The 27054-nt window shown below is 37.1% G+C and overlaps 1 protein-coding gene and 1 non-coding gene across 2 annotated transcripts in view; both read right to left on the reverse strand.

The window, feature by feature from the left end:
• Nucleotides 1-16731, reverse strand: part of LOC577301 (cholecystokinin receptor type A) — a 40130-nt gene extending 23399 nt beyond the window's left edge. Inside the window, exon 1 of the mRNA XM_030981130.1 lies at nt 15403-16731. Within this exon, the coding sequence (XP_030836990.1) occupies nt 15403-15766 (364 nt within the window). The 5' untranslated portion in view covers nt 15767-16731. The remainder of the gene's footprint in view (nt 1-15402) is intronic.
• Nucleotides 5761-5833, reverse strand: TRNAL-CAA. Its single transcript has one exon. It is a non-coding gene; the product is annotated as a tRNA-Leu (tRNA).
• Nucleotides 16732-27054: the final 10323 nt, after the last annotated feature.

The following is a 27054-nucleotide window of genomic DNA, read 5'->3' on the forward strand; positions in this document are numbered from 1 at the left end:
AAAAACTATAATATTCATGTTGATATATCCACAAATAAAGCACCTTCAGGAAATCACTCAGGAGAAACGGGATTTAAAGGAGAGAAGGGGGGGGGGGCAGATTCATCAACCGGAAGTGATACTCCTAGCTGACCTATGTGGATCTTTTTAAGTTTTCAAAGCTACTTGAAGAAATAATGTTAGTTGTTTGGTTTTTATAACATATACATGTAGATGCATCAGGCTTCAAATCGAATAATCGGGCTTCATTATTTATGACTTTGACGAACGACGTTGAATCATTTGAGAGAAGTTGATAGGAATCGTAGCACTGGGTTATAAAAAATGCTTATTTCAACTCCCAATATAAAACTTCGAAATAATCCTGTAACTTCAGTTGAGGAAAAAACGAAGGTAAGAAGTGTAAATTTTAATTTTCAAATTATAAGAAAGGGTGTTATTGAGATTAAAATTAAGCACAAACATATTTAAAAAAAAAAAAAAAACATTCCTTAAGCTGATCAAAGCTGATCTACGTCGCTATCGAGGAAATGCGAAATATTTGATGGAAATGCATGAATTGAGGGAATGGGAGAATCGACCCAGACAATTACTCTAAAAAATTCAGATACCTAAACGGTTGTATTGGATAAAGAGAAAACCCAAGAGTCTTCGGTTAACAAAATTACTTAAGAAACGAGAGAACATCGATTCGCACAACTGTTCTCTGATATTATCTGTAAAATACACCATCACAATATCCGCGACACCTGTATCTTTGGCACCCATCGGGAAAATACTCCTTCCGATACCATCTTCTCCCTCAGCGGTTGTCTCTTTCTTCCTCATCTTCGGTTTGTTTCTTGAATCAGGGGTTCTCCCATTTTTTTCTCTCTCTCTCTATCTATCTACAACTCTCCCTTTCACTATCGCTTTCGCTCTCTCTTTCGCTATGAGCTTTTTTTTTCTCTCTCTCTCTCCCTTTTCCTTGAATTTTTGAAATACGTATTTGGTTTCCGTGAACTCCTCTAATTTTTAGCAAAAATTTGTCTTTAAACTGTTTGAAAAAAGAGAAAGAGAGGGGGTAAGGAGAAAGCAAAATATAGATATATATATATATAAGAGAGAGAGAGAGAGAGAGAGAGAGAGAGAGAGAGGGAGAGAGAGGCTTTGCTAAACTATTCCAACATCCTGTATACAGTTGTATGTCTTGATCCTAACTGTTTTTTGTAACCATGCAGGTTACACTTTTGCAGTATCTGTAATAAATATTGTAATATAATCACTCCAAATTGATTATAATTTCTTAGTTCAATTTGCAGTGGATTTCTCTATGCAACAGCTACTCTACTTGCGTTATTTAATTTCTAAATGTGAGTCCACAATAACAAATATGTATATCACCATTCACCTAGAATGTTGGAACGTACAGTATGCCATGTTCAAATTCACACACTTTTTCTTCTACCTCTGATATTACAATAACTTGTCTCTTCTTTCTTGGTTTTTAATTCCCTTAATGCATGCACTACTTGCCTTAATCAATCTCATCTTATATAGGTCTACAAACTATGATCGTCAATTACTCGGAAAAGTTGCTCTTTAGAATCGAGGCAATTACTTATCCTATTTCACTTTCCTTGCAAAATGTTTCCCACGAGGCAAGCTGTGATCACAATCATAACAGAACTAAACAGGATGCTAGCTCAGTAAAACTTAGAAGTAAACTAGCTCATCAGACACAAAACGTGCGTACCCCATGAGAGATGCATTTACACGTTGGAAAAGTTATTATAAAAAAAAAACAGAATTAAGTTTACATTAGAACCCTACCTTTTAAACCCTCCGTACTAAAATGAGTTAACATTCTTTGAAATTGTTTTTTTGTTCTTCCATTTAGCTATTAAGTGAAAAAGCGATCATTGGAAGAATCTTCGACTACAAAACGAGGTTACGAGGTTGTAAATCGCTGTTGAGTGAATATATAATACATTTCCATTAATGGGTTCCTTCCCACACGCACATCAACTTACCAATCCATCAATCATTATACGCACTGAGTAGAGAAACGTTTTTTATTATAGTCACATTCCCTAGAGGAATCCCATTTTGGAAGGAAATTGTTTCAAAGGAAAATAGAAGGATTCGTGGAACGGGTGAAAGTTGGAACAATGATAACAACAATAGGTTCAAATAGAGCAATGACGCCATGATCGCCTGTTTAACAATTCCACTAGTTTCAACACACAACACGACTGAAAATATCACATCCGAAACTTATCACCGAAGATTTTTTTAGAACCTAAACAAACATACTGTTTGCAGTATCCATCGAGTAATAATAATATTAATAATATTCGGCTTTTATAGCGCCCAATACATCGATACAACGATGTGTCATAAGCGCTTTACAGATAATATACTACCCCGGTTATCGGATTCTGGCTTACCCGCACACAATGTGTGCACATTCTCCACTCCCTGAGTACAGTTTCACGGGTATGTACTAAGTTTCGAGAAAATAATTGTAGTGTTACAAGAAACATGATGAATAGGAAAGTGGTCCCCAATTGCATTACAGTCATTCGCCAATATGAAATTTCCAAACATGGAATGATCTAAGTTGTCAAAACATCCATGGCGTCTTTATTTTTATCGGATTTTTTTCTTCAAACTTTCATTAATCACATTCCTTTGTATTGTTTCGCTTTTCTTTCAAACTAAATTACAATCAGTGTCAGATTGCCCTACCCCCTCATGGGTGTAGCCAGAGGACGTGAAAAATAATTGTACCCACGTTACATATATCTTATTGTTATAATCTACATTATAAAGGCAAATTGAGCGCCTATTATCCTTGTTAAACTTGTCTGAACATTTGCTTTGGCTGCCCCCCCCCCCCCTCTTTTTTGAAAACATGGCTACTTCAATGCTCACTTTCCTAAGAGAGTCTGCTCAGAACTTATTAAGCATGCAATGTATGCAGGTGGGCTAATGTAATACAACGACCATCAAATCCTCTTAAAAACAACGGCTATGTTTTGAAGTCAATTATGCATTAAAACATCTGCAATCACCTATTTCTTCTTTCTTCAACGTTATTTTTAATCTAGATTCTTCAACTGGCAATTTTGGGGATGGAAAGGGCGTAGGTTAAACAGTCATGTGATAAATCAACATGGTTAGCGTCTGGTTGAGATGTTCCTTACTTCTATTACATATTGAATGTTACTGACGCCAACTCCCAAAATAAATAACACCTAATTTAAAGTTTTTCATAATAAAACACATCTTTCTACTGTCGCTAATTCATGTAATATATTTGCTCAAAGCCATTCCACCTAGAAAAGGTTTCTTTCACTAAACCAGTTATATTTATTGCTGAATAAATGTTTCCGATGAGAATTCGATCAAAATAATATTATTGCTTACCACGCAATTCGTTGTGATTATTGTTATAAGCCTAAATTGGCAATGATTTAAAGACTGTCTGCTCGCGTTCATCGCTCGCTAGCAATCAACTCTGCGGATCATTAGAACACTGTCGACAATAAAGAGAGAGACGTGAAAATGTGAAATCGAGTTTTCTCTACCAATGTCGTCATGTTCGATAGATGGCGCCATAGAGAAAGAATGTTCCCCAATCGGTGCCCTGCGGCACTCCAATCATACATGTGGATATGCGTAGAAACCAGAGGGGAGGTTGGTACGTGCATAAACCAGCATCTCCTGGTTAACCATCAGCCAAGTCGAGAGGAGGAAATAATGAAATGGCGGAAGGGTAAAGCTCATCTTCGGGAAAATGAAATTCATGTCATGTCTCTTCAAACGCTTACCAATATTATTGTCATGAAGTTAATGTTTGAACGCACAACTGCACTGGCAATGTCATTTCAAAAGTATGGACAAAGACGTTTATAAAACAAAGGTCGACGAGGGTAAATACAAAAATATGCATCGTGAAAAAAGTTGCAGAATGGGGCAATGCGCTGATATAATATTCACATGTTTGGGGAAACCATGATGTCAAGATTTTCTTCTTATTTGATATGGTTTGAATTATGATCCTATGTTAAAAAGCACGTATTAAAGTAGTTATCAGTATAATATGTGAATTTGCTGTGCTAGGATACATCAATCTTAGTCATTCTTTTTTCGAAAATATAACGGTGTAAAACATAGAGTATAGAATATATTCAAGATAACATTTAGTTCATTAGAGTGAGTATGAATTATAATTATGTAGGACAAGCTGGTGTATTCTATTCATTTGTCATGGTTGCACCCACTCATAATTATTATGGGAAGTATTATTTTACAATCAAGACTTGAAAGCAGGATTAATTCATCTCAATCAATTGAAATAATTCCATATAACATTTATAAATGCACTTTTAATAGAAGTTCGTTTATACCGTTTTAAGCGTTTGGATAAATACGTCACAATAGGACATTGGCCTACATTGCAAACCACGCGATTATTTTTTATTTTTAGTCGATATCACGTAAGACATAAGCCTGACTCGACTGTTCACAATTTTCACCATCAAATGCATTTATATTCCCAATGTAATCTGCTCTATCGAACCCATTGTTCAAATCTACTACCATGATCCAGTAAGAACTGATTTAGATTACTGCGATTGATACTTTATCCATTATCCTAAAAATAGCATTACGTTTTGTAATCGTTTGTTTTGATTATCTTTTCCAGCTTGAATCAATGTTCATAAGCTGTTCGCACCATTTGCGGAAATGTGTGTTTTTCATTGTTTGCCCTACATAGCAACGTACTTTTAAAGATACAAATAATCACATTTAGAAATGAAATCGATAGAGTTTTGCAATTAGGCGCAATAATCACTAATGTTTTCTTTAATTTGTATTTGGTATACCTTTTTTTCTTTCTTGTATTAAAGCAAGATACAAGTTTTATACACATTTTTTTTGTTGAGAATCATGAAGTAGAGTTATGTTTGTTTTTTTTTTTTTTTAAATCGATAGAGTTTTGCAATTAGGCGCAATAATCACTAATGTTTTCTTTAATTTGTATTTTGTAAACTTTTTTTCTTTCTTGTATTAGAGCAAGATACATGTCCTTTACACATTTTTTTTTTGGGAATCATGAAGTAGAGTTATGTTTGTTGTTTTTTTTAAAAACGTTTTATTTTAATCTTCGTTCTCTCTTTGTTGTTGTCTCTCAATTCCTTTGCTTCTCCTCAGGCGCCTGTCTCCATCTTCCCTCTATTTCTCACCTGTTCTCTATATCATACCCATGAGGATCCGTGCACTATTCAATCCTCACAATGGTTGTCCTATGGTTGCCATATTTCAAAGATTCGTTCTCAGTAAACAACTCAATAGTCAAGATATCGTTCATGGTAAAGTTGATGACAGCATTAGGTCTTATTAAACTTGAACTTGACAAAATTCTCTAAAAATACCTCGCCTGTTGCGTTTGATTATAATCCGCCACTTCCTTAACATTATGAACATTTCACTGCCCCCCCCCCCCCCCCGTAGGCGTACAGCCCTTAGACTTGCGGGAGTTTAAGTCATTCAAGAATGGGGAAATACACAATATCAGGGCAACCATCAATTCATATCCTTAATAATAACGTTTTATTTATTTATTTATTTTTATTTATTTATTTACCCAGGGTAGCCCCTTCAGTTATGAAACTGCTTTACCAGCGGGCCCTGCATAACATAATATGTTATTACTATATGCTGAGCACCTAGCTGGAAGGCAGAAGGTCCCATTGTTAAAAGTCTTTGGTATGAATCGGCCGGGGTTCGAACCCACGACCTCCCGTTCTTGAGGCGGGCGCTCTAACCACTGAGCCACCATGCCCGGTTGCAGCTAGGTTGATTTTATCTCTTTTTTTCTTCAATGAACTGAAGCCCCCACCCTCGCCTGTCAAATTTGTGCCCTATGATACGCCCATACCCATTTATGTTTGTACCATGAATTCCGCCGCTCGTTGTAATACGTCGCGGGCTAAAAGCTTCCTCCTATTCTCTTCAAATCGTTTTGCGTCATCTCGCCTCCGAATCGTCTCTACAAGGTCCCTGGACTGGGGTTATTTAGTGCTTTGATTAAGTGCATTCGTTTCGTCACAATGAAATAAATCTTTATCTCGTCCGCACTGCAAGATCATCGTCGTCCGTTCTCTTTGCATCTTTTTGAAAATCGATAATACGAAATTGTATTGAAACTGTATCAATTCATCGGCAGGAACATCGTGTTCAGTTTTCTTTGTGTTTCTTTTCTTGAAAATATCAATTCAAAATGTTCTTGATACTGAATGAATTCAATGAAGAAACCCAAAGTTGATATATGTTTACTCTATATATATCAGTATTTTATGTGAAAGTAAACAGACATTAAAACGATGGATGTGGAATTTAAATGGGTGATGGCTGCGTTGGTAAATTGCCCATCTCAATATGGCATTTTCTTTCCATACAGCGCACCCTTGGTCATGTTGATTCGGGCGATGCTGGAGGGGGAAATGAGCATAAGAGGTGAGGAAATAAAAGATTTAGATTTCTGTCACAAAATGAATAAATTTGATGGTTATTTTAATAAATGTTATAGACTTTACACCAGAATTCGACGATTTTTATTTTCGTTTTTGTTTCTTGCGTAGCCGGATCATAATTTATTTTAGTAGATTTGTTTCCTACATCGCCCCCTCCCCCAGTATACATGTTCTAGTGACGCCCCAGCTTTTAGTGGCTTTTAAGAATGCAATTATAGGGGGGGGGGCACATTTCCAATGCCAACAGCCCCTTTCATTGATTCGTCCATGAAAATGCTTTTAATTATACACCGTGCTTCATGTGCTAATATCTACCGCGTATCAATTTTTAATTGTAAAGGATGGGTAGCATTTTAACGGCGAGGTTATTTGATTGTAGTGTTTCATTAATAAAAACTGTGGCTTGTTGACAATTGCATTAAATGTTCAGTACCACAAATAGGTAACATATTTTAAGGAGAGGCTGGTCATATCAAGTTAGACATAATTGATGTTATATGAATAATTGGCGTGGTTTGAACAGACTAGTTGCCCAATTCTTCCCTTGCCGATTTATCAATGATTAATTGGCTAAACTTTATGGTCCTTGAAACAATTTCAATTTGCATCTCGATAGCCGCATTAATTACGAACAAATCCCTGCACCTAATTCTCTCCTTCTTCTTTTTTTTCTTCTTTTTTTAGGGGGGGGGGTTATGTTTCAGTTGTTTTCTTTTTAACTGATTATTCACAACTTCTCGTATTATTTGAAGAAGACAAAAATGCAAATCGTAACTAAATATTAGTCTTCATAGCAAATATTTCATGTGTATTTTTGGAAGACAGTGAGGTTTTCGATACAATAACCTCGAATTATCAGTTCGCTAACAAAACATCAATATTACGTTTTTATATGATTTTCGTGCTACCATGCAGTCACCAATAGAGTTTGTTCTATGTGATTAAACATTTGTCAATCTTAATTCTTGAAGACAATTTGATATTCAGTTTGTTATTAAATTGTTCTAAATATACCTGACTTGACTTTTCAAGGTGCTTTTGATTCCGATTTGCTAATGGATGACGTACCAGCAATGACCTTGAAAGTACGAAGAGAATGGTGACGAACAAAAACATTCATTTGTAGCTCAGTGCCTCAGTCAGAGTTGGAGAAAGTGATTAGCCTCTACATATTGATCTGTGCTATTGACGTGCAGGATGGATCAAATGTTTGGCTTGACATCTATTCATCATCCTTTCCCTCTTATGCTCCCCTATCCCTGCCTCTCTCTCTCTCTCTCTCTCTCTCTCTCTATCTTTCTCTAGAGTTGTCTCCATTTCTCTCATTTTCAGTCTGTCTCTCTTTCTTTGTCTCTTTCTCTCTCTGTCTCACTCCTTCTCTCTCTCAAGAATGGATCAAATGTTTGGCTTGACATGTATTCATGGTTCATTCCACCCTTTCCCTATTCTGCTTCCCTATCCTTACATCTCTCTCTTTCTTTCTCTACAGTTTTCTCCATTTCTCTCATTTTCAGTCTCTCTCTCTCTCTCTCTCTCTCTCTCTCTCTATCTCACTCTCACTCCTTCTCCCTCTCAAGGATGGATCAAATGTTTGGTTTGATAAGTCATGTATTCATCGTTCATTACATACTTTATCTCTTATGCTCCTCTATCCCTGCCTCTCTCTCTCTTTCTTTCACAAGACTTCTCTCCATTTCTCTTATTTTCAGTCTGTCTTTCTCTGTCTCACTCTCACTCCTTCTTACTCCTTCTCCCTCAGTCAAGGATGTATCAAATGTTTGGTATTCATCGTTTATTCTACAATTTCTCTATTCTGTTCCTCTATCCCTGCCTCTCTCTCTCTCTCTCTCTCTCTCTCTCTCTGTCTGTCTCCCTCTCTCTCTTTCTTTAGCTAGAGTTTTTTTCCATTTCTCTCATTTTCAGTCCCTCCTTCTTTGTCTCTTCCTCTCTCTGTCTCACTCTCACACCTTCTCCTTCTCATGGATGGATCAAATGTTTGGTTTGACATGACATTGTATGCATTGTTCATTTAATCCTTTAACTCTTCTGTCCCCCCCCCCCCGCCCCCTCCATTTGAATTTCTCTTTCTTGTTCTAGCGTTTTCTCCATTTCTCTCATTTTCAGTCTGTCCCCCCTTCTTTGTCTCTTTCTCTGTCTGTCTCACTCTCACTCCTTTAACCTCTCAAAGACGGATCGAATTCGGAGGTGTGACATGTACCCTTCTTCCTTCTTCTTTCTCTCTCTCTCTCTCTCTCTCTCTCTCTCTTTTCCTGACAGTCTATTTCTATGCTAATATATCTGCTTGTCTCCCCCTCTCTCTCCCTCACTCTATCTCTCTCTCTCTCTCTTTTTATTTTCTCTCTCTCATTCTCTCTATAACATTTATAAGATGGATGAAATGCTCGGTTTGACATAATTATATGAATTGTTCATTCCATCCTTCCCCTTCTGCTCCCCTATCCCTGTTTCTCTCTATCTTTCTCTAGCGTTTTCTTCTCTCTCTCTCTCCATTTTCTCTGTCTGTATTTTGTACTTTCTCTTTACTCTTCCTAAGGATAGATCAAACATTCGGTGTGATAATAATGTAAGATTGTTCATGTCGCTATCCCTTTCCCTCTGTATTCCTCTGTATATGCATATCTGTTCACCTCCACTCTCCCCCCCCCCCCCCCTCTCTCTCTCTTCCAACCTCTCCCTCTCTCTTGTTACCTTTCTGCTTCACTGCTTCTATTTTACCCTCACTTCCTTCACAATGTCTTTTTCTTCAACATTTATATTTGCAATCAACATCTACGTCATGCAATTTAAACTACTAATGCCGATTATGTGCACAACCTAATGAAGAGAAATGCCTCTGACATTTCATAGACTGATCCCTTCTTTAACCATAAGACTTTTGGAAATGAATGTCATTTAATCACTTTCATCACGAAAACCTTTGCATTTTTTGTATTAAAATGATGAACCAAGATTACTTTATTTTCACAAAGACGTTATTTCTTATTAGAACTCTATGAACACAGAGAAACACATTACACACACTCTCTCTCTCTCTCTCTCTCTCTCTCTCTCGTGAGCATTTGATTGCCAAGTGGATTTGGCGCCATACAAACCAATATTATGTATTATTATTATTATTATTATTATTATTATTATTAGCGTTTTCAACAGCATACCAAAGTCTTTACATAATTCTTTCGGTAGAAAATTGACTTTTTGTATCTTATTGTATATAATTTTATCTTTTTCTTCTCGTTTTTCTCCCGCACAGTGATTAAAATGTATAATAATGCTCTCCTATATGACAAAACGTAACTATAAATTGACTCCCACAATAAATCTCCTCGAAATCAAGCATTACTTATGTGCATATAGAGAGCTTCAATATCGAGGGTTTTTTTAGGTAATGAATAAATTTCACAACATTAGAGACGTGACAGTTAATGTGATAATATTTTTGGGTTTTAAGAAAACATTGTATTACCAAATAATAATTTAAGAACAAATTTTCGCACTTGTGGAAGACTGTAGAAATCGTCAAGAAAATATAATGGACCTGACTGTTTTCATTTTTGCTAACTATTGGAAGACTTGGAAACTGAATTATTAAATCATCACTTGGGCGGCTATAACTATTATATTGCCATTCATTACAACCTTCATTAACAAGTTAAACTATATCAATACTGCTTTGACCTACATGCGCGTAAACAAATACGACAAATGCTCTTGAATGTACAGCTAATAATCGGTTTGTGGCGCTGCAGTTCTCATCCAGACCATAATATAGGCCTACAGAGTTTGGCCAACTTGCTTTAAATAGGTCACATCGTGGCGTATATTCTTTTATTTTGTGCTTGCTCAACAATGTAAAATTCGCAATTTGACCCTTATACTACTAAGATTTAAACCCGATGCTAAGCTTAATCTTTTGAACAAAATCGAGTTAAACATTTAGTCTCAGGTCCAGGTTTTCTTTTTGTTAAACGCGATTTCAAACCTAGAGTTTGGTTTAACTCAATTAGTAGTATGCGGACCACTGAGTTCATTTGCAACTAGAACAGCGTTTGCCAAACTCTGTATATAGATGGCTCTGCATCAAGTCTTCGGCATCTAGCGCCACTGGATGGTGATGATGGGCATCAGGAGGAGAAAGGATGCGGTGTTGGTCTGATGATGGAGATGATGGAATGCTCGACTTGTTTGTATATTGGTAATTCAACTGTACCCTGCTATGTTTATCGAGATTCTGGAATGTGAATTGTTATTAGCATACAATCAGATTTCCTTTTTTTTTATTAGCAGCTGCCGTGGCTCACCCACCAACTTAGGATGCGTTTGGATATTGTCCCCGCGAACCCAATTGCCTAATACCATTTTGCTCCCAAAATATCCCACCCCTCGAACATCTCCCCTCCGCTCCTTGAAATACTTCGCTTGCATCATGATAGTCCTTTTCCTAATTCTATCTCAATCTTAACTTAACTCATGTTTTGCAATTCTTCATGTACTCTCAATTTTTAATATTCACACCCTCCTTCAGGTCTAATTACTTCATCAAGTTCACGATTAAAATGGGCTTCGCAAACAATCCACGCCCTTGCTTTATGAGTGTTCTCTTTGCATTTCCCTGGGGAACATTATACAAAACCAATTCCAAAAGAGTAGTAGGGAGGCTTTAAAGAATAACACATTTCCCCAAACAACAAAAAGGCGGTCTGTGTGTACCTCTATCTCTAATATCCGTGCCTACACTAGCACTCTGTTTACATAGTCCACGGCTTCGCATCGAAATTAAATATCTTAAGGTGTACCCTGAATTCCTCGACGCTCTCTCGAAAACGGACCAAACGCCTCCAACACGTCGCTGTAAGAAGATACCGGGGAGATATTAGAATTTACTTCGAAAGCTCGAAACAAACCAGAAAACAACATCAGAACGCCGGAAATCGGATGCCTTTTCAGCGACAATAATTTCTTTTCTCGGTGGCTAATCGGGGATGTCACGGTCCCTGGGTTTCTCTATAGGGACGTAACGTGATACAACACTCAAGCTTATCTCGGACATCAATAAAATGACTCTAACGGTTGAGGGTACCATGGACATGACAATGCAATGTGTACATCGCTTGGCCACTGTATGAGAAACTCTAGTACGACTCTTAAAGCCAATTCCCCCCCCCCCCCCCGAGCTTTTAGGCACCTGGACTTTCTCGTTCATTTTCAAGTATCTGTTTTAGACCTATAAAAGCGTAATTTTGTTTGGTATATCCTTAAGCGTTTCGTACGTAGTTTTTAATACTTTCCGACACCGTATCTTGTGGCAATATAGATTTTATTTTGTTTTGATGTAGCTGACCGTGGAGATCAGATACTTTGGTTTAGAGTGTGATCTACATCCAACGCTTGCAGATATGAAGATGACATTTTGTTTAGACTAAGCCTTAGGATACTGCAAATTTCGACTTTAATACTTTTTCTACACCGTATCTTTTGGCAAAACTAATACAAGAATGAACGTGATCGTGGAGATCAGTTTATTGGGTCTAAAGTTATACAAATCGAGCACTTGCAGCTATAACGAGGGCATTTAGTTTTGAACATGCCGTAGGAATACTGGAAGTTTCATTTTGAATACTTTTCTACACCTCATCTGCAAAACTAATATAAAAATGAAGTCGTCTGCGGATATCAGATAATTGGATTTAAAGTAACCAAAATCAAACACTTGCTGTTTATAAACAGAACGCATATAAAGTCAATCCAACATCTTAAAGATCAATATAATTTTGAGGTACATGTATTGATGAAGCTGAGTTAAAGAAGGTGAAGGAGAAAACAATCAAGAAGAAACAAGATGAGGGTGAAATGATATTAAAGTTGATGACTTCACAATTAAGAGAGAGCTGTGTAGTACGCTTTTGAAGGCTCTTGACTCTCACTAGAGGTCCCGTTTTTATCCTCAATGATTTCATCATCGGAAAAGTTGTTTCGATTAAAATTGCCCCTCTCGACCTGGGCGTTTTAAATGGGTATAACTGACGATGCTGGGGTGTATATACATGTACACCTGCGGGGGTCCGCAGAAAAGAGCGTTATTAACGCTGAAATGGTTACCCTAGACAAATAATATCAAATGAACATTTCCTATTATATGATTGAAGGTTTCTGGGCTATAATGTGGCAACCCAAACTTTCATTCTTACCAGAATTATCGGGAGGGTACAATTTGAAATTATTGGTGCGCAACTAGACATTTGAAAATCTTCAACAGATTTAATATACTCTAAACCAGAGGCCGGGAAGAAATAAGAAACTTGTTAATACAAGGGATAGAGCAACGTCAATATGGCGCTGCTCAGTGGCTGCCGGGCTCACGATCAATTGGGCAAAAAGAATTTCCGTTTAGGTTTAATAAAATTTGGAGTGGACTATTAGGCTATTATTATTATTATTAAATTTTACGAAAGGATCGTTCGTGTTGCCTATAACTAATTTCCACACAAATGATTTGACTAATATAATTCTATCAACTAACTCTGTAAATTGTAGTAACAATGTATGCTTTAAGAATTTTTTTTCAACAACAAGACTCGGTGCAAGAAGGTAACTCTGTGGTAATTCGACTCCGATTAAGTAAGCAAGTCTATAAAAAGCTTCCCGTAAACACTCCTTCATACCTCACTCATTTCCACTAATCCCATCGACTTAGCTGTAAAATGCTTTAAGCTATACACCACACGTGCTATGTTTCTTAAGTCTAATGAAATTATAATTACGTCTTCCATGTCTTAAGGTAACGTATCACATTGGTTTTTAACGGCTCTAGTTGTAATTACACAACGCATTTTCAGTCTATACCTTTACACAACGTAAATGTCAGGTACAGTCCCAGTTTTTAGTCTGATCTGTTTGTGGAAATGTTTAATTTGATGTCACTAGAATATCGTCAGCCCATCATTTAATTTATTTATTTTTTCTCTCGAAAATAGAGAACCAATAGTCATGTGTCTGATATAAAGAGTGGCTACTTCTACAATAACCAGGTCGAGTAAATACACCTTTTAATTAGATTCACTAGAATATCATTCAACTGTATATCTAAAGCCTACCTTGTCATATTTGTGTTTCTTTGTTACGAGTGAATTACCAAGCATGTGTATGATAATAAGCGTGGCTACTTCAACACCAATAAATCAACCATCAGGTCGAGAAGATATAATTGAATAATTTTAGCAGCATAACAAAACACATACAGGGTAAATTTACAATTTCTATTCAATCAAATAACATACCATAAAGGATGGGGGAAATGGCTGCAAAAATTGGACTCAGTCTTTATATTTAACATTCACTTTGCATGGAGGTATTGATTTATATGTAGTGTATACAATATTTTAACGATTATAAACACAAATGGTATTTCATAGATTCAACGAATGTCACATTGTGCCCCTACTTTTCCAGAGTTAAATTGTTAAAATATGATTTGGGATATTTTTACGCCTGAGGGAGGCACCATGTTCGCATTGACCGATACTATTGTGCTCTTGAAGTAAATAAAATAAAGATTACATTATACACAATCGTTCTAGATGGTATATGAGTCTCCAGGCGCTCTAACCACATATTATACGACACTCCGACAACTCAATGCTTCTTCCCTCCTTGTCTATTTAACTATGTATCCTCGCACGTGGAACCAAGGATCGAATTACACTTCGCTTTAATTGACGGGCAATAGCAATCATTTGAATCGAAGTTATTTGAGAGGACGTTATTTATGTTAGTGCAAAATTAGACATCATAGAGGGCCTGGAGAAGAGCTGCTTACTTTTAAAATGTTTTCTTCATATGAATGTATTCGTATTATTATATTTTGACATGTTCGTATCCTTAATTTAGACTATATGTATAGATTAATGATTTTATCTATGCATGAATGGTTTGTTATATTGATTCCTTGTCTACAAAATGTATGTAGTATCTCGATACAAAAGGGCAGCTTTCAGTTATTTCTTAGCCTTTTCCTTTAAAAAAAAACATCCTACTAAGATAATTTATACGCCCTTTTTTAATATTTGAGACAAATACAGGGTTTTTATGGTGAAAATCTATCTAATGCTTTAATTTATTTTTTACATTACACTTTTTTCCATGTTATGCCCTAAATCTATTATTTTCTACTACAATAAATAATATACAGAAATGTGGGTGGACTTATGTATCCTCTACTATATAATAATAATAATAATAATAATAATAATAATACTCAGTTTTTATATAGCGATGAGCATGTATGCTTTGGCAACCATTTAGGAATGACATCATCCGTATCATATTCAGATTAATTATGTTGCTGCTTCATTTCTCATTTCCCCCTTATTTGTCACTGTTTTGCAAACCGGGGAATAAAATGGGCGCATGTATGGATGTTTGCAATATGATTTCTGTTTATGTTTACAAAATAGATGGCAGTAAAACTTAAAACTCGATAAAAAATTTCGATATAATTCAGTTTATCCTTAATCTCTCTAGATTATACGTCAATGTACATAGTCACTTGGGTAAAAATGATATATAAAATCAGATTACTGATTTATGTATTTATGTATTTTCTATGCTATCTTTATAGAAATTTCTATAAAACAATTATTTTGCGAAATTTTCAAAAGTTTTAAATACGCGAACGATCCTTTAGTGAAGGTTGTTGGAGGTAGACGACAGTTTTTCTTTCACTCACCAATATGACATTAGTTGATAACGATAATGATGGTACTTTGAATAATCAAATGGATAAGCTAATTATACGATTCTCATACAATACGGCAGAGCACTAATTTATGGCTCTATAAAATTAAGGATTACAGTGGCTTACCTTGAAAGTAAGATATGATCTTGCAAATTCCTTCCCCAAAAATGAACCTCTGTAGAATGTTGCCGACCAGCGTGAATGGCATACACAGAATGGCGAATAAAAGGTCACTGACCGATAAACTCAGTAAGAATATGTTCGTGACAGTGCGCATGCGCTTATTCTGGACGAGAGTGACGATGACGAGGATATTGCCGATGACGGCGAGGAGGAAGATGATTACGTAGATACAGATGAGGAGATAGATGTTGACTGTTTGGCTCCTGGGCACCGTATCGAAGGGTTGCTGGGTAGTCGACGCGAAGCTTCCCCCGTCCCAGTCCGTCGCCATGCCCCCAGTGGAAAGGTCTACGCTATTGTTTGTCATGATGAGTGCAATTTAAAATCCCCTCGTTTTATATAACAATTCTTGATGAGTTCTGAGGTGTCGCTAAAATGCCTTAAGATAAGGCTGATTACAATCCAACAGGATGCAGATGAAAATATACTTGAAGACTTCCTCACGCTTTTGCGAGTCCTGTAGTCACGGGTGATTGTTGTCTGATCAAAATTTCCGGTCGATGTTTGACGATATATCGGCACGATGTCGAAATTGTTCTATTTCCAGATAATTCAAATTTCATTTGGCCGAGTGATCCGAAGTAGCAATATTCACCATAGCATCCAAATATAACAGAGAGAGCTCAAACAGAGACTGTGTACTCGAGAAAAGCTTTTCACTTGTGACTCCGCTCGAAGACTTTGCCCCACTAGGACGCTTCTTCAGTTGTGCTGGTAAATGATTAAAGCAAACAACCTTCCGAGATTGCTGCGGGACAAGAAAGGATACCAGAGAGGAGCCATCAACATGAGCTTCATCTGACGTGACGTATTAATGACGCAACTATGGATCAATAGTATCAAATCACCACGAACGCTGGATGAAGTTCACCGCCGACCAGGTAGGGCGATATCCTAACCAAAGTCCGTTCCAATACAAGCAAACGAGTGGCCCCCTTAACGCCGAGGGAGACAACGCTACTTCACGTCGTATACCGCTCATCAATGTATAAACACCACTCATGGACGCACTCCACAAAATATCTCCCTGATTCGTGCTGGAGTTTGATAGTGAATGAGTTTACGCGGGCTTTCACAATCGCATTTTATTCCAAAGCAGACGACCACGTCAACGTTGCTATCGACCACTAGCGATACTCTGGGCGGTGCGCATGCGCCAGTCGCACCTTGGGCGATAGAGACACAGAAAGGTATATGGATTGCTATAATATAGGGTCCATGTCCTTCAGTCGGTCATAATTATGCAAGGCAAGCATCCACGACAGCTATCTGTTTGGCTGTAAAGGAAAAGAGACATAATGCAATCAATTTCTGTTCAATCAAATTTTGTTTAGAAGCAATGTTATTACAAAGAAAATCATTAATGCCAACTTCAAACAACAATGCAGTATTGCAAGGTTATTCTCATACTGTTTTGTTAAAATTTATTTCCTTGAAAAACTTATATGTGCGAGGTTGCAAATAAACAGGATGTAAAATCGTTACAGTACTCATGAATTCTCACCCCCACTATAATAGCAATTCAATGACGCATTCTTAAATATTTTGAAAAACAACATGAAGCATAAGATTGAGTTCCAAATCTTTAAAGAGAAATTGATTATTAATAAGCAGTTTTGGAAGAAAAATAATTAAGTCTACAAAGCATTCATAAAGTAAAAAGCAACATTTTGTTTACTCAATAAGAATATTCGCATCGGTTTTTGCTGCCTTTCATTATTTTACCTGTTCAATTTACTTTAACATTATTCAAACACACACATGTGTTCAGTTGTAGCGGTTTTCGGACCATATTCTTTAAGTCCACATCAGTAATTTTTGCTTTCTCCCCCCCCCCCCCCCTCTCTCTCTCTCTATGTCCGTCTGTCTCTTTGTCTGTCTCTCTTCCCCTTATTCTCTTATCCAATCTCTTTCTCTGTCCATTACACTCTATTCCTTCTAGGGAATTTCTTCATACTGGTACATATTTACTTCTTCTGGTTCCGATGTGCTAAAGGTAGATTCGAAAGGAATTCTACGGAGCTGATGGGAACCACTCGGAAGATGCATAGTGATCGGAGGCAAAGCTAAAGAACATTTAAAGAAATAAGTACAGTACATTGTACATGATGTGGTTCTTAAAGTAACCACAGAGCCGAAGAATATCAGTGCTATTATAGGAATTTGAACCCCATAATGTGTGGCCTTGCGTCCGGTGGTCAAGTAACCAAAGCCCCAAAGGACATTGTAGTACTATTGAAGGAATTTTAACCCCGTACTGTGTGGCCGGAGTCCGGTGGTCAAGTAACCAAAGCCCCAAAGGACATTTAGTGCTATTAAAGGGATTTAAACCCCGTACTGTGTGGCCGGAGTCCGGTGGTCAAGTAACCAAAGCCCTAAAGGACATTTTAGTGCTATTGCAGGGATTTGAACCCCGTACTGTGTGGCCCGTAGTCGGGTGGTCACAACACGTATCGTAAAGCTACTTTACAAAATACCGCGCGAGGCACAACATTGCTTGTTTTTAGTACTCTTTCTTCCCCAAATAACAAAACCAGAATACAACGATCTTCGGTAGATATGGACGTACCGTAGGCGTACAACACAAACTGTCATCGTATACAAGCGAAAGATTCCTTATGCTGAATAATAATCGACTTTGTATCGAATCATCTCAAAAGAGAAAATTACCTGAAAAAATTCTCATATACTCAGCCAGAGCTTACGTTTCCATGGCAACGCATCACTATGAATACACGGAAGAAAGTGGACTCTGAAAAGCGAGAAAATATGAACTATGCCTAGCTTTCATCTTGTTACAGAGATGAATACAATGCGTTTCCTTCACTTAAAAAGCGCCTGTATTCAGAAATGAAGGTTATTATTTTTTACTTCCAATCGAATTTGTCTATTCATCTATTCACAAATGTCAAACTATGAACTTCTTGAATTTCTTTTCGGATAGTTGTTTATTCTTCATGACAATGTCTAGCGAAATGGACACGCTTGTTCACACAATAGTCCGTTTCATAAGTGGGGCTGTAAAAAGGGTGATTTTAATACTTTGAAAGAAGTTTTCAGTCTTCCTGAATGGCGGTGAAAAAAGGCACTTAAAATGAAACCTAATATGTCTTGTTAGACCCTTAAATTACGCCCTTGCTTCTAAATTTTAAACATCTATACTAACTACTTAATAACCTATCCAAGATGAAAAGAAGCTAACGGTCAACAATATTCGGCGCTTAATTCACATGCCTACGGTTTAGAAAATTGTGATGCTCACAAAATCAGAAGGCTAGAAAGTGTTTTTCTTCTAAGAGGAAATGTGTTAGATTTATATCTCTTTTACCAAATACTGAGCCAAGTTCTGTTTTTCGTTATTAAAAAAAACGTTATACACCGTTATGAAGAGCACTTTGATATCATATCAGAATCTACCTTTAATACATGTTAACGAAATAGTACAAATTAAAATGCAGTTCAACGTATGTGGTATATTTTATCTTCGTACGTTCAAACTTCATGAGTGTTACACAAAGATAAATTGATGCTTAAAAAGGCGTGTTTCTGGGCTTTGACAGTCTGCAGTTTCTTCTAATAATATTTAGACTTCAGTTTTGTCACTTTTTACGTTTAACTACAATGTTTATAAACATTGATGGTGCTTCTCCAAAGTGTGTTTCTAAAAATTTCAAGTTATAAATTTATCTTTTACTCTTCTGATATTATAATTGTTCCCCGGCATTACGATCGTACACAGGCTCATACACAACTAATCAATTTCTTCGCCATCTTCCAATTTCCGAATAGCCAATTTACTTTCCCCTTTCGGTCTCGTCTCATTGCAAATATGCCAACAGTCATTTCTCATTTCACTCCTCTTCCCATCTTCTTTCTCTTTTTTGTTATTCATCTTCAATCTTCGTCATCACCATTACCGTTACCTCCTATATACCTTTCTTTACTCCCTTTGTTTGTCGATTACAGAGATGGAGAACCTGGCTAAACATCGGTAGCAATAACAAACCCGTCTCCGATTTGAGCTCTTATGTCACCGCGCCCAACATGAATGTGGTTGTGTTTGTATTAGCCTGTCGTCAATCATAATCTTTTTCCCATCTTCCAATGTGCATGACTGATGTGTGTATACGGGAGGAGTTTATTTCCAAAAGGCGTTACATCCACTGATAGCGATCTCGAGTATATCGAAGCATTTTAAGTTTCCCACTTTTTCTAGATGTGATAAACATATCAGAGCTTTGCGATAACCGGAGTTCGTTCAACGCCTTTTGATAACATAAATGATGATTATTTACAAGTATCGCGTACCGATTGTAATGTATAACCATAAGACATTCAAATAAATTAACAGTTTTGTGGAAACTGAAGTCTGATGCTGCCTTTTAAATGTGGAGAGATTTAATTTGGTTCAAAGAGACCATGGGACACTGTACCGCATAAATATATATATACATGTATATATATATATATATATATATATGTGCATCGTTTCTAGTGAGTGCAATGGAAAGAATAATTTTGGAGTGAGCTACCTTTTTAGAATGTAACCCCATATAGACCCCTTGCTCTACCATTTCCTACTTTCGAAGGAAAAAGGAAATGCGATATAGTGTTTTTGATTTGCATGGGGAAGATACGCCAATTTATCAATTTTTGTAGAAATGGACTTACTACCTTTTGAATTCAAGGTCGTCATACTTATATCTATGCTTCCACATCGGCAGTACACAGTAAGGTTGACGCAAAACATTTTCCTTTCAAATTGAGATCTGTCTATCACCATGCAAAGCTAACAGTTGTACCACTGCGTGTTTTCTTGTTGAATAAACGTGAAACACGGGAGGAACGATCGAGAAGAGGGATGACTGCGATGCGAATGCCCTTTCAATTGGCAAATAAAGAGATGGGGTGGGGTGGGGAGGGGGCACGCCTCCCGCCCCGTTAAACATTATCTATTATATCTTATATGCACATTGAATAGGCCAAAGAAGATGCACATAAAGATTAAATAACGAAAAGATATAATTTATATAAAGAAGGTGCCCAAACATCATGATCCCGGAATCAGTTTTAGCCCCCCCCCCCCCCCCCCCCACAGGAACTTAAAATTATTGATATTTCTTCTTGCTCGCTTTTCAGACAATTTCTTAGTAGAACATCGCCACAAATTTGCGATAAACTATTTTATTGTGTTTTCGCTGCAGATTTGACGTGCTAGCTCCCTCACCCCTCCTACACAGACCAGAGAACCCTTCATTCCAATATCCTTTCTGAGATTTAAAAACTGTTAAAAAAAATCAATCATTCAAACCTCGATATTTTGTGTAACTTTTTTTTGTACTTCAAGCCAAATAAAAACAGAAAAAACAAATGTAAGTGGACATCTTCAATGTTGGTTTCATTAATAATCATCTTTATTAAAATACATGTAGATATTAATTTGAGTTATTTTTGTTTGTACTTCAAGCCAAATAAAAACAGTATAAATACAAATATAAGTGGACATCTCAATGTTGGTTTCATTGATAATCATCTTTATGAAAATACATGTAGATATTGGGTCATAATAAAAGTACTCCCTACATCTAGAGACTAGCCATAATTGATGCGATTTAAGACGCTGGTCTTATTCCTTCCAAATAAGTGTGTAGTGATTTGCATTTTCTTGACAGAAGACCAGTACTTTACCTGGTTTAAAAATCTCATCTTGTATTTTCTCCCTCTTTATCTCTGACTTTGTTTTATTATTTGACCTCACTTTATTACGTTGAGAAAGAATCTGATATTCGCGGGAATTTAGAAATACGTTAAATTAGTTTACTGAATAGAGCCAGTAAACAACGCAAGGTCAAATATTCTCCTCACAAAGTATTCTTCTTTTCTATGACATCCCATTCTCTCTCTTTCTTTTTCTCTCTTTCTTTCATCAGATGCATTTCGATTTTCATTATGAGGAAGGCTTGCCAGTCCGCCTCCGCATCTCATCACCAATCTCCCATCTCTCGGTGCTCCTGTTTTAAGAGAAAAATAAATCCTCAGCCTCGAAACAGAAGCCGTTTTGAGCGGTCAACGGCGGAATGTAGAAATACAGGCGACCGACCTCTATCCTCCTACATCAGTCGGGCTGTTGAAGCCCGCCGCCCGTAGCCGAATAAATTCATTCTTGTGCCAAAACATCTGCATCATTCGATACGAGTAGCCTTCTCCAACCTGGCGCGTGTTTAGGAGACCATTTAAAGCTTTACATTACCGCGTTCTGTCCCCATCCATAATGCAAACAAGTATATAAGGTGTGTTCATACTTAAACTATAGAATAATTGAATGTTGTGAAGTAAAGAGGTAAAGCGTGTTCATACCCAAAACAATATCAGAGAAAATTAAAGATGTTATGAACTAAAAAAGTGACTGTTATACTTCAAACGACAGAGCCTAAAAAGGATGTAAATTAAAGACTGTGTCTAAACAAAAAATATGAAAAGTGGATTATGTACTGTATGTGTGTCTGGAGTGTGGACTGTGGAGTAACAAAAAGAGTGTGTATATACTCAAAGCAGCATAGTTAATGTTTGTAAATCAAACGAATAGGTCCAGCTATACGCAAATTAAAACTAAAAGAGGATTTTAAAAAATCAAGTAAATAAGTGAGTCTGTTTTAAATAGAAATATATTTTGTGTGTGTGCTCTAAATAGGGCCTTGGTCAGACCAGTGGAATTCATCTACTGCCAACTTGAAGAAATTAATCCCAGAGCCCTATGTCGGACCAAGTGGCAGCGACCTCTCAAGAAAAGCCTGGGTCAACCTCAACCGTATGAGAACTGGAGTTGACCGTACACAATGTTTCTGCATAAAATTGGAGCTGATCTATCGCCAAACTGTGCGTGTGGAAAGATCCAAACTATGGATCATGTCATCGATGCTTGTTCTATCTACAATCCCCTCACGATGCTTCTGGACCTCGAGAGCTCGATGATGAGAAAATTATTTGGCTAAATAAGGGGAAAAAAGAATCTTACTATAAAGATGATGTACTCATTGATATTCTTGTACAAACAAACGAGGGTCGTGTTTTCTTGAAAAATAAATAAATATATAAGCTCTAAATATTAAAAAAAAAGGTCTGTCTGTACTCAAAGCAATAACACAGAAGAGTCAGATTGTAAAGTAAAGAAGAAGACCAATCTATAGTCAAAACAATAGCAAAGGAATTCAAGTGGTTGCAAAGTAAATCTTTCTCTATCTCTCTCCCCTCCATATCTTTCTTTTCCTATCTCTGTTTTGATATCTCACTTTCTTTTTATTTCTGTTATCCTTGCTCAGGAGATTATTAGCTATACAGCAGTCACTATAACTATGTCCTTTCCTCCTCCTCCTAAATATCTCGCTATCTGTATTTCTCTCCAACCACCATCCTCTCTCTCTCTCTCTCTCTCTCTCTCTCTCTCTCTCATGTTGCGTCGCTTTCACATATTTTCTTTATTTTCATTATCAGATCAACCTTGATTAAACGTTCTGGTTTTGTTCAATTCAATTCCTTTTAGCTAAATAAGCAATCTTTCCAAAGGGATATACTAGATTAAAGAAGATACATGACCATTGCAGATGGGATTACACACTTTTGAGAGTGATCAATACGTTCCAATCGAAGCCCATAGCAAAATCACTTAAAGAGCGGAGATTCTCAGTAAAAATCACTCAAAAGACCTCGAAACAACTGTGAAAGGAAAAACAAGAAACTTTGATGTCGGTAAACAAGACATAGAAACCAAAAGAAAGCCAGTCAAGTGAAACAAATGAAACGCTCAAGTGATCAGCTTTCCAACTCAAGGGTGGTTTGATTAATTTATAGTACAAGGTTAAGTTGGACGTCCAAGCGTCCATGTGGTCAGAAGTTATTGGACGCAATTAGGAAGAAAAGCAACTGTTTTAGTGGAACCCGTATGTCCAGCAAAGTAGTTGGGATTTAATGCGTGTAATTAACAGCATGAAGTTAACCAAAAAATTAATCAATTTTGGAAAGAGTAACATCGAACAAGCCATGCTGTGTTCATAGAAAGACACACGCAATATCATAACAGAACAATCACAGCAGGAGATCGCTCTAATTATCTGACGATGTCACGGTCCTACGTTGCTGTAAGTACTGCAATGTTGAAAGAGACACGCGGTTCGTCAACGTATAGCGCTGAAAGTTGCAGGGGCGCTTTGATAGATTGAAAGTGAAATGGCGCCGTTTGAGAGAGCGAAAAAGATCCGACTAGCACAATTTGGTCAAGGGCGACCGGGCCTCAACCCCGCTATTTTGGTCCATCTGCTGTCGACGGAATCGTTTCCCAAGTAATGATCTTCAAGGGAAGGTTACATTATAAGTCGGAGAAAGAGACAGGAACGGCAAGGGAAAAGGAGGAAGGTATATAACGACATAATACCCTAATCACGCAATTGTGTCATTGTATGGTACCGCGGAGAGGCAAATTAGTTTTGACATTGGGGAGCGTGGGGGTGAAACCGAGCAATTCAATCTGCCAGATCTTACCGCATTGCAGTACGAGTATAGCATCCAGGCGCCAAGAAATGGATGCATTTTTACCCCAATCTCTCTAGTTTTTTTCACTCTTCAATTCATACCCTCGTCTATCGTAAACGTCTGTCACATTTATTACGAACCATTACTATTGTGGTGATATTTTCTCCTTTTTACTACTTAGAAAGTCATAAATCATTTATCCAGAAAAAAAGTAAACGAATGCTAAAGAAAACTGTGCATCCACCAAACCAAACCACCGAAACGCTGAATCGTTCTTCTGTATGCCGTTGGCAATAACATTCAACTGCGCGCTAATATTAGAATTCAAATTGGGAAAATGGCTGTTTTCATTTTGGCGCCGAATATCGTTTATGTAATATGTAACATGACAGAACTCTCACGTGAGAAGCTTTTGTTTTATAATGTAAATCGAACTCGTACAGGGTCACTGCTATCACAATCGTTCAAGACATTTCGTGATGCTGTTGAGATTTATTTTTCCTTTCCCATTACGTTGGTATTACTCCTATAATTTGTAATTATTTGAAGACCTAGTTCTGCAGCTCGCGTTTTTCTTTTAACGACGACTCCCTGTGGATTCTGAATTTGTTTACAATTTATTTATGTATTCATGGAGTTGAAATAGCTCAAGAAAGGAACCGCGTTTTTTGTAAAACCATAATCGATGACTTATATATTAGTGTTTGGTTTTATTCAGGTTTACCATCAACACTTTTGTTTTCATTCATACGTAACCATCTTTTGTGTATTCCGAGACATTTATAATTTCTGAACATGCTAAAGGTCTAAAATGACATGTAACAACTTTTGTGAGTACAATTCTACCTCTCTCCACCCCTCCCTCCCCCCTCCTCGCTCTTTCTCTCTTTCTCTCTCTCTCTTTCTTTCAATCGGTTTATCTCTTTCTATACAGCTCTATTTGTATCACTCACCCTCTCTCACTCTCTTTCCCTTTTTCTCCCTCTCCATCTTCCATTGTCTGTTATTTCAATATACAGCGCATGCACATTGTTTGGTTGTATAGTTGAACTCAGTTTTCGGACAACGATCAATGCTGGTTCTACTACTTGCATTGCCTAAGTAATATAAGAGACAAGGAGAGGGGAAGAGAATGAGAAGGAGGTCACTCCCGTAACCCACTGGCTACTGAATTCTCAAATTTTCCCGCATGTTAGATACGCGAACAACCCGATTCCAGGAGGGAAAGGGTTAAAAACGTACGACTTCTGATCAAAGAGAACCACGGACAGACAATACCCTTCTGAAGTTTTATTCGAATCCCGTCGGATAAGAATAACCTCGTTACGAAATAGAGAGTGAGCAACTACATATTAACTTGATTCCCCTTGAGGTTCAAATGTTCAATTTGTAAGCTTAGAGTAGATTATTGAAAACCACCAACTCTACGGTGCAGAAACGGAAAGCCAGGTATAACGGTCTTTAAAATACCACGAGGCTACTTTTAAAGGTATATATTTCTTAACAGGTGAAAAGTTTTAATTGTAATTCTACCTTTTGGAAGTCATTTTGATAACTTCTAACTTCTTTTTTGGAAATCACTGATTTAATATGTCTTTTAGTTTTACATTTAGGACAATCGCTAGGACTTTCATAAAATAAGCTTGTTGTTGTTGTTGTTTTAGTTTTAAGGGCGTGTGTCATTCAATTATGAATATTTACGCTTTGTGGCGATGTCAATAGTCTTGTGCATCACATAATGAGCAGTTTTAATATCACAATAACGTAATACGTAATGCGAAAATGATTTCTTTCAGATATACTATACGTTGTTGACATTGCACCAGATTTCTCGACAGATTTTCCGAGCGTGTAATTTTGTTTTTAAGGTAGGAAAATGATTTGTCTTTAAAAGAAATGATTCATTATCGGATGTTTAAAAAAGAAAAAGAAAAAACTCATGGCGGATAAACAAAACTGAACTCTCTGACTTCTCATCTGAAAATGACACAACCGAGCTTTTTGAACGTGCAATAGGGCAAAATGCTTTGCACCCTGACGCCATGATTCTGTGAGAAATTGCGATGAAATTTCACGCAAAACGGGTCCTCTAATCGATTCCCTAATGAACCCAAAATGTGGTGATTCAAAGTGAAATTTCACGATAATAAAGAACCTAATCCCGGATAATTGCTTCATTTAACGACAAATCTGTTAGGAGAAGCCAACTATATTTTCTTTGCTTCATCGTGATTTGATATGTCATGTATGTTTAATCATACTAACGTGCTGCGTCAAGCGTGCCTTAACGTGCAGACGACACAACGTCACGATTTTTGCACGCGCTCACCATGTCGCCATTCCCGTTGGCGCCAAAACCCGACCAGGGGCAAAATCACGTCCGCGTTGCGTGAAAAATAAGAAATATAAAAAAGGAGAGGTATTAAGAGTATAGTCTGATCAGCCCGTCATCTGAATATCCACTGACATCCCATGATCATAAGAATATCACGGCTGGGTGACGAGGAAGTTAATCCAGCATCAATCATGACTGAGATTTGATCCGCATGGCACGAAAGAAAAATAATAAGTTTGTTATGAACATGGGTTTTCTCAGTTTACGTAGCCTTCATAATGCGAAAAATGTATTTTGGTTATGATACTCGAGTTGGCATATAGTTGACTTTTTGTTGTCTTTTTGGTGACGCAGGCAAAGATAATCTCTGTCAAATAGATTTCTTTTTTAGATGTATATTTTTCTTGATGGAAGAAAAAAAGGCGAGTTGGTTGACTAAACATATGCAAACAAACAAAATTCATCAAAAACTGAGGTAATTCTTTTATAAAGAGGGGTGCCCTATTGGCTGAAGACAATTACGGCTGCACTAACGTCTATAATAATTTCTCAATCACTCTCTCTCTCTCTCTCTCTCTCTCTCTCTCTCTCTCTCTCTCTCTCTCACCTTCTATTCTGTTTTTTCTTTACCTCTCTCTCTATCTCTAGATTTGTGTCAGTCTAAGTGACTGAAAACTTCCTCATTTCACAGGGTACAACCGTCAAATCTATCTATCGAATGAACAAAATATCAA

The sequence above is a fragment of the Strongylocentrotus purpuratus genome, unplaced genomic scaffold, assembly GCF_000002235.5.
Source record: "Strongylocentrotus purpuratus isolate Spur 01 unplaced genomic scaffold, Spur_5.0 spur5_scaffold_11, whole genome shotgun sequence".
Taxonomy (NCBI): domain Eukaryota; kingdom Metazoa; phylum Echinodermata; class Echinoidea; order Camarodonta; family Strongylocentrotidae; genus Strongylocentrotus; species Strongylocentrotus purpuratus.